The sequence below is a fragment of the Lipotes vexillifer genome, unplaced genomic scaffold (genome assembly GCF_000442215.2).
Source record: "Lipotes vexillifer unplaced genomic scaffold, Lipotes_vexillifer_v1.1 scaffold382, whole genome shotgun sequence".
Lineage (NCBI taxonomy): Eukaryota > Metazoa > Chordata > Mammalia > Artiodactyla > Lipotidae > Lipotes > Lipotes vexillifer.
Window position 1 is genome coordinate 7,091,366 of NW_006780611.1, and position 13,228 is coordinate 7,104,593.

General features: G+C 45.8%; 1 protein-coding gene across 1 annotated transcript in view; it reads left to right on the forward strand.

Moving 5' to 3' along the window:
- Window positions 1-719: 719 nt before the first annotated feature.
- The window catches only part of TCF20 (transcription factor 20), a 46,588-nt gene continuing 34,079 nt past the window's right edge, over window positions 720-13,228 (forward strand). The window contains exon 1 of the mRNA XM_007453951.1: window positions 720-6,458. Coding sequence (XP_007454013.1) covers window positions 750-6,458 — 5,709 coding nt within the window. The 5' untranslated portion in view covers window positions 720-749. The remainder of the gene's footprint in view (window positions 6,459-13,228) is intronic.

Genomic DNA, 13,228 nt, shown 5'->3' on the forward strand with positions numbered 1-13,228 from the left:
AGGATGGGGGCAGGTGGTGGGGCTTGCACATACTTATGTGTCAAGAAGAGGTTAACCCCTAAGATTGTATAGCTGATTGAAGCAATAAGGAATCCATGCAGTGTTAAGAGTTGAGTGTCCCGGGGTCACCCACCATCACAGGTTGTTGGTAATTATAGTAAACCTGCAGTCACATGCATTAGGATATAAGGAGCTGACTTCTGTTCTCAGGCCAGTTCTATTTCTCAAAGTCGGGGAGGGGAGTAACTGCCTCATCATTATGTGAGACTCTCGGTTCAATAATCAGTCTAATAATACATGAAACAAACTAAATGAAAGTGTTTTTTCTCACCCCTCCCCCACCATAACTGGAAGACTTTAAAAAAATTGTTGGATTTTTTTATTGACAATAATAGTATAGCCCCATATTTAACCCGGTTGAATTTTGGGGGCTCATTTATCTAATAGTGAGGTTTATACTGTATTGAATTTGTATTTACCCAGAATGTTTCTTTTCATACTATCGTAGACTTCTGCCTCACTCTTATGGATGTTTCTTTGCTTATTTGCAGCTTCAGAAATGGATAGGATAAGAAATAAAGGAGATGAAATTCAAACCAGTTAACTTCATCTGGGCATCTGAATTTTCACGTCCCCTCCATCTCTAAACTTGATTTTATTTGTACTGAGGAGATGCATGTCTAATACTCGTTTTTTTTTTCTTCCATTTCCAGGAGGGCTGTTGGCCTGCTGCGGTACTGCTGAACAGTATGCAGTCCTTCCGGGAGCAAAGCAGTTACCACGGAAACCAGCAGAGCTACCCACAGGAGGTACACGGCTCATCCCGGATAGAAGAGTTCAGCCCTCGCCAGGCCCAGATGTTCCAGAATTTTGGGGGTGCAGGTGGCGGTAGTGGTGGCAGTGGCGGCAGCAGTGGTGGTGGACGACGAGGAACAGCGGCTGCTGCTGCAGCAGCGGCAATGGCTAGCGAAACCTCTGGCCATCAGGGCTACCAGGGTTTCAGGAAAGAGGCTGGAGACTTTTACTACATGGCAGGCAGTAAAGACTCCGTGGCAGCCGGAACCCCGCAGCCTGCTCAGCGAAGGCCTTCTGGGCCTGTGCAGAGCTATGGACCCCCTCAGGGGAGCAGCTTTGGCAATCAGTATGGGAGTGAGGGTCATGTGGGCCAGTTTCAAGCACAGCACTCTGCCCTTAGTGGCGTGTCTCATTATCAGCAGGATTACACGGGACCTTTCTCTCCAGGGAGCGCTCAGTACCAGCAGCAGCCTTCCAGCCAACAGCAGCAGCAAGTGCAGCAGTTGAGACAGCAGCTTTACCAGTCCCATCAGCCTCTGCCGCAGGCCACTGGCCAGCCAGCGTCCGGCTCATCCCACATGCAGCCGATGCAGCGGCCCTCAACTCTGCCAGCCTCTGCCACTGGTTACCAGTTAAGAGTGGGTCAGTTTGGCCAACACTACCAGTCTTCTGCCGCGACCTCCTCCTCCTTCCCTTCACCACAACGTTTCAGCCAGTCTGGACAGAGCTATGACGGCAGTTACAGTGTGAATGCTGGATCCCAGTACGAAGGACATAATGTGGGTTCTAATGCACAGGCTTACGGAACACAATCAAATTACAGCTATCAGCCTCAATCTATGAAGAATTTTGAACAGACGAAGATTCCACAAGGGACCCAGCAGGGGCAGCAGCAGCAGCAGCAGCAGCAGCAGCAGCCGCAGCCGCCACCGCAGCAGCAGCAGCCACCGCCGCAGCAGCAGCAGCAGCCACCGCCGCCTCCTCAGCATGTGATGCAGTATACCAGCACTGCCGCCAAGCTGCCGCTGCAAAGCCAGGTGGGCCAGTACAGCCAGCCCGAGGTTCCTGTGAGGTCCCCCATGCAGTTTCACCAGAACTTCAGCCCCATTTCTAACCCTTCCCCGGCTGCCTCTGTGGTTCAGTCTCCAAGCTGTAGCTCTACCCCATCTCCTCTTATGCAGAGTGGGGAGAATCTCCAGTGTGGGCAAGGCAATGTGCCGATGGCTTCCAGAAACAGAATTCTACAGTTAATGCCTCAACTCAGCCCAACCCCGTCAATGATGCCCAGTCCTAATTCTCATGCTGCAGGCTTCAAAGGGTTTGGACTAGAAGGGGTGCCAGAAAAGCGGCTGACAGATCCTGGGTTGAGTAGTTTGAGTGCCCTGAGTACGCAAGTGGCCAATCTTCCTAATACTGTTCAACACATGCTACTTTCCGATGCACTGACACCTCAGAAGAAGACCTCCAAGAGGCCTTCCTCATCTTCTAAGAAAGCAGACAGCTGCACAAACTCCGAAGGCTCCTCACAGGCTGAAGAACAGCTGAAGTCCCCTATGGCAGAGTCGCTGGATGGAGGCTGCTCCAGCAGTTCCGAGGATCAAGGTGAGAGGGTGAGGCAGCTAAGTGGCCAGAGCACCAGTTCTGACACCACCTACAAGGGTGGAGCCTCAGAGAAAGCAGGCTCCTCACCAGCACAAGTCACTCAGAATGAAGCCCCCAGACTCAGTGCCAGTCCTGTAGCCAGAGAAGAGACCGCCTCACCAGGTGCTAAGGACATGCCATTGTCATCCGAGGGCAACCCAAAAGTCAGTGAGAAGACAGTTGGGGTGATTGTCTCCCGGGAAGCTATGACAAGTCGGGTAGAAAAACCTGGTGGGCAAGAAAAAGGCTCCCAAGAGGATGATCCTGCAGCCACTCAAAGGCCACCCAGCACTGGCGGGGGAAAGGAAACCAGTCATGCGTCACTTCCACAGCCAGAGCCTCCGGGAGGAGGAAATAAAGGAAACAAAAATGGAGATAATAACTCCAGCCACAATGGAGAAGGAAACGGCCAGAGCGGGCACTCCACAGGGGGCTCTGGTATTATAGGCAGAACTGAGCCTAGCAAATCTCCTGGAAGCTTGCGCTATAGTTACAAAGATAGCTTTGGGCCAGCCGTGCCAAGAAATGTCAGTGGCTTTCCTCAGTTTCCTACAGGACAAGATAAGGGGGACTTCACTGGCCATGGGGAGCGAAAGGGTAGGAATGAAAAGTTCCCTAGCCTCCTGCAGGAAGTGCTTCAGGGTTACCACCACCACCCTGACAGGAGATATTCTAGGAGTACTCAGGAGCACCAGGGCATGGCCGGTGGCCTAGAAGGAGCCACAAGGCCTAATGTGTTAGTTAGTCAAACCAATGAATTAGCTAGCAGGGGCCTTTTGAACAAAAGCATTGGTTCCCTATTAGAAAATCCCCACTGGGGCCCCTGGGAAAGGAAATCAAGTGGCTCGGCTCCTGAAATGAAACAGATCAATTTGGCTGACTATCCAATTCCCAGAAAGTTTGAAATAGAGCCTCAGTCATCAGCCCATGAGCCCGGGGGTTCCCTCTCTGAAAGAAGATCAGTGATCTGTGATATTTCTCCACTAAGACAGATTGTCAGAGACCCGGGGGCTCACTCACTGGGACACATGGGTGCCGACACCAGACTTGGGAGGAATGAACGTCTCAATCCAAGTTTAAGTCAGTCGGTCATTCTTCCAGGTGGGTTGGTGTCCATGGAAACAAAGCTGAAATCGCAGAGTGGGCAGATAAAAGAGGAAGACTTTGAACAATCCAAGTCCCAAGCTAGTTTCAACAACAAGAAATCTGGAGACCACTGCCACCCTGCTAGCATCAAGCATGAGTCTTACCGAGGCAACGCCAGCCCTGGAGCAGCTACCCATGATTCCATCTCAGACTATGGCCCACAGGACGGCAGACCCACGCCAATGCGGCGAGTCCCTGGCCGAGTTGGTGGTCGGGAGGGCATGAGGGGTCGTTCCCCTTCTCAGTATCATGACTTTTCAGAAAAATTGAAGATGTCTCCTGGGAGGAGTAGAGGCCCAGGGGGAGACCCTCATCACATAAACCCACATATGACCTTTTCAGAGAGGGCCAACAGGAGTTCTTTGCACACTCCCTTTTCTCCCAACTCAGAAAGCCTGGCCTCTGCTTATCACACAAACACTCGCGCTCATGCTTATGGGGACCCCAGTGCAGGTTTGAATTCTCAGCTCCATTACAAGAGACAGATGTACCAACAGCAACAAGAGGAATATAAGGACTGGAGCAGCAGTTCTGCTCAGGGAGTGATCGCTGCGGCTCAGCACAGGCAGGAAGGACCCCGCAAGAGTCCAAGGCAGCAGCAGTTTCTTGACCGAGTACGGAGCCCCCTGAAGAATGATAAAGATGGCATGATGTATGGCCCACCGATGGGGACTTACCATGACCCCAGCGGTCAGGATGGTGGGCGCTGCCTCATGTCTAGTGATGGTCTTTCTAACAAAGGCATCGAATTGAAGCACGGCTCCCAGAAGTTACAACAAGAATCTTGTTGGGATCTTTCTCGGCAAACTTCTCCAGCCAAAAGCAGCGGTCCTCCAGGAATGTCCAGTCAGAAAAGGTATGGACCACCCCATGAGACCGACGGACATGGGCTAGCTGAGTCTACACAGTCATCCAAACCTAGTAATGTTATGCTAAGGCTTCCAGGTCAAGAGGATCATTCTTCTCAAAACCCCTTAATCATGAGGAGGCGTGTCCGTTCTTTTATCTCTCCCATTCCCAGTAAGAGACAGTCACAAGATGTGAAGAACAGTAACGCTGAAGATAAAGGGCGCCTCCTTCACCCATCAAAAGAAGGTGCTGATAAAGCCTTCAATTCCTATGCCCATCTTTCTCACAGCCAGGAGATCAAGTCCATCCCTAAGAGAGAATCCTCCAAGGACCTTCCAAGTCCAGATGGTAGAAACTGCCCTGCTGTTACCCTCACAAGTCCTGCTAAGACCAAAATACTGCCCCCACGGAAAGGACGGGGGTTGAAATTGGAAGCTATCGTTCAGAAGATCACATCCCCAAACATTAGGAGGAGTACATCCTCGAACAGTGCGGAGGCTGGGGGAGACACGGTTACTCTGGATGACATCCTTTCTTTGAAGAGCGCCCCTCCCGAAGGTGGGAGTGGTGCTGTTCAGGATGCCGAGGTGGAGAAGAGAAAAGGTGAGGTGGTGTCTGACCTAGTCTGTCCAACAAACCAGGAGTTGAGCGTAGAAAAGCCTCTTGCACGATCTTCGGAGGAGTGGCGTGGCAGTGGGGATGACAAAGTGAAGACCGAGACACACCCAGACACGGCCACTGCTGGAAAAGAACCCCCTGGTGCCATGACATCCACAACCTCACAGAAGCCTGGGAGTAACCAAGGGAGACCAGATGGTTCCCTGGGCGGGACAGCGCCTTTAATCTTTCCTGACTCAAAGAATGTACCTCCAGCGGGCTCATTGGCTCCTGAGGCAAACCCCAAGGCTGAAGAGAAAGAGAACGATACAGTGACCATTTCCCCCAAACAGGAGGGTTTCCCCCCAAAGGGTTATTTCCCATCAGGAAAGAAGAAGGGGAGACCCATTGGTAGTGTGAATAAGCAAAAGAAACAACAGCAGCCACCACCTCCACCCCCTCAGCCCCCTCAGATACCAGAAGGTTCTGCAGATGGAGAGCCAAAGCCAAAAAAGCAGAGGCAAAGGAGGGAGAGAAGGAAGCCTGGGGCGCAGCCAAGGAAGCGGAAAACCAAACAAGCAGTTCCCATCGTAGAGCCCCAAGAACCTGAGATCAAGCTGAAGTATGCCACTCAGCCACTGGATAAAACTGATGCCAAGAACAAGTCTTTTTTCCCTTATATCCATGTAGTAAATAAGTGTGAACTTGGAGCCGTTTGTACAATCATCAATGCTGAGGAAGAAGAACAGACCAAATTGGTGAGGGGTCGGAAGGGTCAGAGGTCCCTGACCCCTCCACCCAGCAGCACTGAAAGCAAGGTGCTCCCAGCTTCATCCTTTATGCTGCAGGGACCTGTCGTGACAGAGTCTTCTGTTATGGGGCACCTCGTGTGCTGTCTGTGTGGCAAGTGGGCCAGTTATCGCAACATGGGCGACCTCTTTGGACCCTTTTATCCCCAAGATTATGCAGCCACTCTCCCCAAGAATCCGCCTCCTAAGAGGGCCACAGAAATGCAGAGCAAAGTTAAGGTACGGCACAAAAGCGCTTCAAATGGCTCCAAGACGGACACTGAGGAGGAGGAAGAGCAGCAGCAGCAGAAGGAGCAGAGGAGCCTGGCCGCCCACCCCAGGTTTAAGCGGCGACACCGCTCGGAAGACTGTGGCGGAGGCCCCCGGTCCCTGTCCAGGGGGCTCCCTTGTAAAAAAGCAACCACCGAGGGGAGCAGCGAAAAGACTGTTTTGGACTCAAAGCCCTCCGTGCCCACCACGTCAGAAGGTGGCCCCGAGTTGGAGTTACAAATCCCTGAACTACCTCTTGACAGCAATGAATTTTGGGTCCATGAGGGTTGTATTCTCTGGGCCAATGGAATCTACCTGGTCTGTGGCAGGCTCTATGGCCTGCAGGAAGCCCTGGAAATAGCCAGAGAGATGGTGAGTACGAGAAATCCCTTACCAGTTGCTCTTTTTGTTAACTTCTTTTTGATTCCTTTTCTTCCACCTTCACTTGTTTCAGCCGTATTTTTTATTCTTTCACATCACATGGTGATTCCTCCAAATTAAAGCCCCTAAGCTCATGTACAACACAGGGAATATAGCCAGTGCTTTATAATAACCATAAATGGAGTATAACACTTAAAAATTGTGAATCACTATGTTGTACACCTGTAACTTACATAATATGGTACATCAACTATACTTCAATTAAAAAAAAATAATAAAGCTCCTAGACCCAAATAACAGAAAATTAAGTAATTTGGGCATTTGTTTCACTTTTTACTTTTATCGGCAATATGTGTTCACAGGTTACAGGGCCACGCTACTGTCCTTCAGCTCATTAAAACAGACATCCCTGTTTCACCCCTTCTCAAACCTGATTCCTCTGCCAGTTTCCTGTGTTTCTAAGCGATAAGTTTTTACTGCTTACTTGTGTTATCTATGGATCTTTTTTCCCATTTTTCAACATCTGACTCTGTAATACTTACAAAATATATACTGTGGATATAACTTCTTTCTTTTAAAACTTTTCACTTCTCTAGAATTATTAATTCATGTTTTTATTTGCTTTTTATTTTCTTGGACCACATCTTTCCAATCCAAACGGCTCCTTCCAAGGGGGTTTTTGTTCTTCAGGTCTTTGTTTTTTTTTTTAATTGGGGTACGGTTGTTTTACACTGTTGTGTTAGTTTCTACTGTACAGCGAAGTGAAGTGGAGTTCCCTGTGCTGTGCAGCAGGTTCTCATTAGTTATCTACTTTATACATATTAGTGTATACGTGTCAGTTCTCTCATAACTTTTCCTGGGGCGTTCATCATCACAGTCATCATCATTTACTTCTTCCCTCTGTGCAATGCTGTTACTGTACCCATGTCTTTACCTTACTTAGTCTGGGTCCTCATTTAATGGAGTGCATCATCCTTTAGTATTTTCCTGAGAAAAAGGATGCTTGGGAGGTAAATACATTGAGATCTTATGTATCTGGACATCTTTATCCCATCCTCACGTTTGATGGAGGGTTGGTTGGGTATAGAATCTAGTTGCCTCTCACGATCTTGGAGTCATGCTTCCTGCCCTGTCCTCTACCTCCTAGTGTTGCAGTCGACAGGACTGGAACCACTCTGATTTTCAGGCCCTAATATGTGTGTTGAGTCTTTCTCCTCTGGAAGTTTAAGGATCTTCTCATTTCCCTAGAGTTCTGAAATCTCAAATGATAGGCCTTGAGGCTGTCCTTTTCTTGCCATCTGTAACTCATGGCTGTTAGATCAGGAAGGTTATGTGTTACTTCTTTGATAATTTCCTTCCCTCTGTTTTCTCTATTCTCTCCTTCTGGAATTCCCATTAATTAGGAATTGTACCTCCTGGATTGATCTTCTGGCTTTGTCTTTTCTTTCCTATTCTGTGTTCTTTCTCTCTTTTTGTTCTGATTTCTCCATGCTTTCTACAACTTTATCATCTAATCAATCTTTTATTTATTTATTTTCATTTCTGATATTTTCAACAACTTTCTCTTCTCTGAATATCCCATTGTGGGGACAGTTACCTGGTTAAACTGGGTTGAATAAGGGACCTAACTCCTCACACAGGCTTTGAGCTAATCTTCTGGTTTCCAGCCCCACCTTGTACCCCCCACTTTCTGAGGCACCTGTGCTTCCCAGGCTCTGTGCCACAAGGTGGCTGGCTTTCTAGCGGCTCCTCCCCTGCACTCTCCCCTCTTCTTCCCTTCAGTCTGCTGAAGCACTTACTCTGTTTTATTTCTGGTTTCCAGAATTTGGACATCTCCTGTGTGTTGTTTGTTTCCCCTCCCATTCTTCAGGTCCTCATGAATTTATAAGTTTATCCCTTAATTTTGTGGAAAGGAAACAGGTGTGTAAATGTATGTTCAGTCTGTGATGTTTCATCAGATGAGAGTTTTTTGTATTGATTTGTATTTGAAACTTTCCATGCTTGACAGATGTACAGGTGACTTTCAGTCATACTTAATAAGGGTTTTATCAGCCAGGATCATAGTATTCGTGGACACTTCATACTGTCCTCTCCGCCCCACTACATCTTCCCCACAAAGCACTGTATTTTATCATGGCATTATCCCCAGAATTTATAACAGTGTCTGATGTAAAGGAAGTGCTTGTAAACTATAGTCAAAAAATGTAATTAATGTGAAATTTACATATATTTTAAATTAGAACATTCTAATTCAGCCACACAAGGAGTTTGCTTTTCCCTCCAAGACATTGTCCCCACCCCCTCACTTCCCCACAGGATCTTTTTTCTCCCTCCTTCCCCCTCTGCACCATCATTGTCACTCCTAAAGCCCCAAGTTTGAAATAGATTTGCTTCTTAGACACAGTGGCTTTTTTTTTTTTTTAACCACACTGCTTGGCTTGCAGGATCTCAGTTCCCCGACCAGGGATTGAACCCAGGCCATGGCATTGAAAGCCCAGAATCCTAACCACTAGGCCACCAGGGAAGTCCCCCACAGTGGCATCTTAAAATGCAGAAGTCCTAAAGGGACATAACATTTAAGACTCTAAAGTAAATACAAAATTCTTTAGTCGGTTCTGAGAGCTCAGTAATCCATTAATCATCATTTTACCCCGGTTGATGGCCTGCTTGCCAACTTTACTCTGATGGTTACAATATTTGGTGGGTTGGTTTGTTTTATTTGTTACATTTTGGTGTGTGTCCCATCTGCCCATGTTTTCTTTATTTCAACATAGAACATTATTAACATCTCTCAGAGTAATTTTTATGTGTAAACTTTTGAACATTCTCTAGTAATAACTGGTAACCAGTAATCAGCAGGCTAAATCCTTCTCAGCAAACCACTAGATCCCATGTCTCAATTCAAGTCTAGTTTATAGAAGGTAGAAAGCACCCTATAATGATGCGACCACCCTAAATCACAGCTCCCTCCATCCTCAAAAGGGCCAAACAGCAGGCCTGCCTTTTAAAACTCCTAGTCAGGAATCATGTCTTCAGAAAGTGACAGTTTAGTCTTCTACTTGTCAGCTTTGATCCCAAAATAAAATCTGGAATCTTATAATTGGAACAAATACACTGAATATGATAAATCAGTCTCTCTAACCCATCCCTCATAGCTTTCACTGACTAAATGGTTAAAATAACATGAAGCACATTAGGTAGAGAATATTGAAAGTAGTTTTTGATTTTTAAAATATTAATTGCACCCTCAACTGTTTAAGTTGGAAAGTTTCATTTAAAGGTAAAAGGCATAAAAACAGGTATTTTTGTCCCTACACTTCTTCTATATAGTAGAGGCTCTAAACTTAGATCTTGGGGTTCTGTGATGGCACCATCAGGGCTGCAGATTCCACTCTCCTTTAGTAACAGGTTTCAGAACAGTTGACCAACCTTATTTTTAAAAATTGAGATGTAATTGACATATAACATTATATTAGTTTCATGACCAATCTTAAATCTCATACTGCAGCTTTAAGCTTATTTTCTTATATTGTACTCATTCACTATACCAGTGCCCTTTAAGAATATTACCTTTCTCTTCCCTTGATCCCATTCTATTTTTTTTACATCCCTTTTTTAGAATAGAATGCTAGCTTTGTATATTGAATTTTTTAGTACACTGTACATCTGTTTTATTCTCACAAGCCACTCAATGAGATAGGAAGAGAGAAGATACCATTCCATTACCCTCAGAATAAAGGATGGCTTGGCTTTTGTGACACATGCTCAGGTAGTATAGCCCAGTGATGTGTTGATTTTTAAAATGGTTTTAAAAGTTGTGCTTCTTGGCTCTTGGAGCTGATGTTATGCTGTGACTACAAGATCCTTTTCAGTTTTATTTGCCTAGCTTTTATTCTCCTTTTCTTAATGTACTCAAGAACAAATTACACTAACTTGCCTTCTTTTATTTAATTTGATGGATGCTGTTTCAATTTGTCAAGGTCACTTTGAGTCTAGTTTTATCTTGGGTTTTAGCAGATGCCTTTGATTTTGGTCTGCTTAATAAGCGTGCTCTCAATCCTGTCGTGTTGAGATAAGGCCACATATATTTGATTAAAGATCCATTTTGGCCTATGTATTTATCAGGTGTTTTGACAAGCACGATATTATAACAGAATAATACAAAGTCTTTGACAAACAATAGCTCCTCTCCCTGTAAGCTTCACATTAATCTAAAAATAGCTGAAAACTAGAACATTCCTGTACAAACGGCCTTCACTGTCTTTACTTTTCTGAGTGTCCTCTTTGGTTTTGTCTAACTATGACCTCTGATTATTTACCTTGATGTAATTATATATGTGAATCCTCTGACATGGATGGTATGACAGAAGTAATTGCCTCTAAATAGACATACAAATAATTTGTTACATAAAAACCTGTTCAATACGTTTAGGAATGGGAAGGCTTTCAGGGATCTGGTGGCCATGGATCTCTGGTGTGTCCCTTGAGACTGCACATCTCAGCTTTGCTGGCCTGTGCTTGTTCCCTTCCCCTCCTCCACTACCTAGGCTAGTGGCACCCCTTCCAAATAGATTGTTTTCAATCTTGAAAAGTATATTAAAGATTATATTTAAAGGTTATTTAAAGTATTTAAAGTTTATTTTTATTACAAGTTTAAATAATGGGCAATAATAATTTGCCTTCATACATCTAACAGGCTAACATCCTCCTTAATTTACTTTAAATTGTGACAGAAAACATAATTTGACAAGTATAAAAGTACTAATACCTTGATTATGTTGTGAAAGTGTGACTACGTGTTAAAATGTCAAAAACAGGTTAGTTAGTTTCTCTGGTTATTTGTAAAATAAAGACATTGTCCCATATTCTCACTGAATTCCCATCTATGTGCTCCTTAAGTTAGCAGCCTGGTACGGATGCTGCCACCAGCCCAGGTCCTGCGGAAGCCTTCCGTAGACTTCTGGTCTCTGCTCTTAGCTCCGGTATCCCTCTTCCCCCCATTGACTCTTTCCTTTCCCTCCCCTCATCCCCATACCCCCAGCTCATTGCCCCTGCACGCTCCTCTACTCTGCCCCTCCCTCTCTCACATTCCCACACTCTCTCTCATTCTCCTCTTCCGTCTTCCTCACACTCCCTCCCTCCCCAGCCCCCATCACTTGGTCTTTGTCATCACAGCTCTCATTTCTGTCACAGCCTGTCCACATTACACATTAAGGCACCGAGGCCTATTCATCTCTCTATTCGCATGACTTTTATCATACAGCAGAAAGTTGTGTAATTATCTTATTTCCTATTTTTCTTAACATTTACCTGTGTGATAGATATCTCTTTTTATAACACTACATGATGGCCTTGAGACTGAACCTACAGAGAAAGGGTTAATTTTCTTTCAGAATTTGGTTTTTCTGAATTCTAGGGAATCTCCTGTGAAATTTGAAGCTTAGAATTTTATTGTTTATATTACCTTACAAATGGAAAGACTTAGTGTTCCTACAATGTATTTCTTTATTTCTTTTAGGGATGAGAGAAGCATTACACCTGATTTTTAAATAAAAATTTTAAGGGGCACACTCTTCTTTGAAAATGCTGAAGGACCATAAGTAAGAATATTGACAAGTCACTGTATATTAGGCCAGATAATTCATCCCTGAGATGTTAAGCGAGTTATTGCTGATATGTTAAAAGAGCTCACATGATCAAATAGTATGTAAAAGTAAGTATTCATTTCAATTCAACAAATATCTGAGTCCTTGTTAGAAAACCAATAGAAGTCTGAAGTTAGAATGCTGTGAGGGACCTTTGTCACTTCACAGGTGAGTGAGCCTCAGCCCCGGGCCCCAGGGCTGGTGCGTGAAGAGAAGCCCTGTGTGAGGGCTCCTGGACCTTGTCAGGAAGGTTCGTGCGCTTCCTGCAGAAAGCAGTGCCTTGCCCCACACAGCTCCTGCACAAGGGAGGCACAGCTTCCTTTACCCAGCTTTGTTAGAAAAATGGAGCTTCCGCCCCCTCATCCCAAGCCAAGGCCAGTTTTGAAGGCACCTGAAGGCCACAGCCGAGACCAGTTTCTTCCCATCTTCCCATGTATTGGAAAGAAGTCTAATAAGGGAAAGTCCAGTCAGCTTAATGGTTGCCCTCAAAGATCGTCCTCACCTTTCTGCCTTTGCCGCTCTGCTCAGCAGCTTTGTGTGTGTTGGCGGGGGAGGGGGCCAGGTCAAAGACCTGGAATCCCGTTGCTTCCTGTGAATTTCCTAGCTGGTCACTTGCTCAAGTCACTAACCTCTGTACTTCACCTTCCTCATCTGTAAAATATGGACGCTGATGGCACCTGCTGTAAAGAGAGTTGTCCTGAGCACTAAATGAGTTACTCTTTGGAAAGTACATAGAGAAATGCTTGGCATGTACTGTGGGCTGGTGTCTGCCCTAGAATGGCATCCTCACGTGTTGTTTTGGCAAAGATGTGTTCCTGTTATAAGCTCGCTCAGTAAGCTGTGGTTTATATCATTCCATCCTAGCACAGTTAGTGATTCATCCCAGGAGTGTCCAGAACGTATCCTCCTGGATAGCAAAGTTGCCCTGCATATGAAACAAACAGTTTCTCCTCGTTTTTATTACTCTGGTGGGAAACTCAAGTTTGCGGGGAGCGGGGAGCATGGTGTTTAAGGTGTAATTTTTTTTTTTTTCTTTTTCTGCGGTACGCGGGCCTCTCACTGTTGTGGCCTCTCCCGTTGCGGAGCACAGGCTCCGGACGCGCAGGCTCAGCAGCC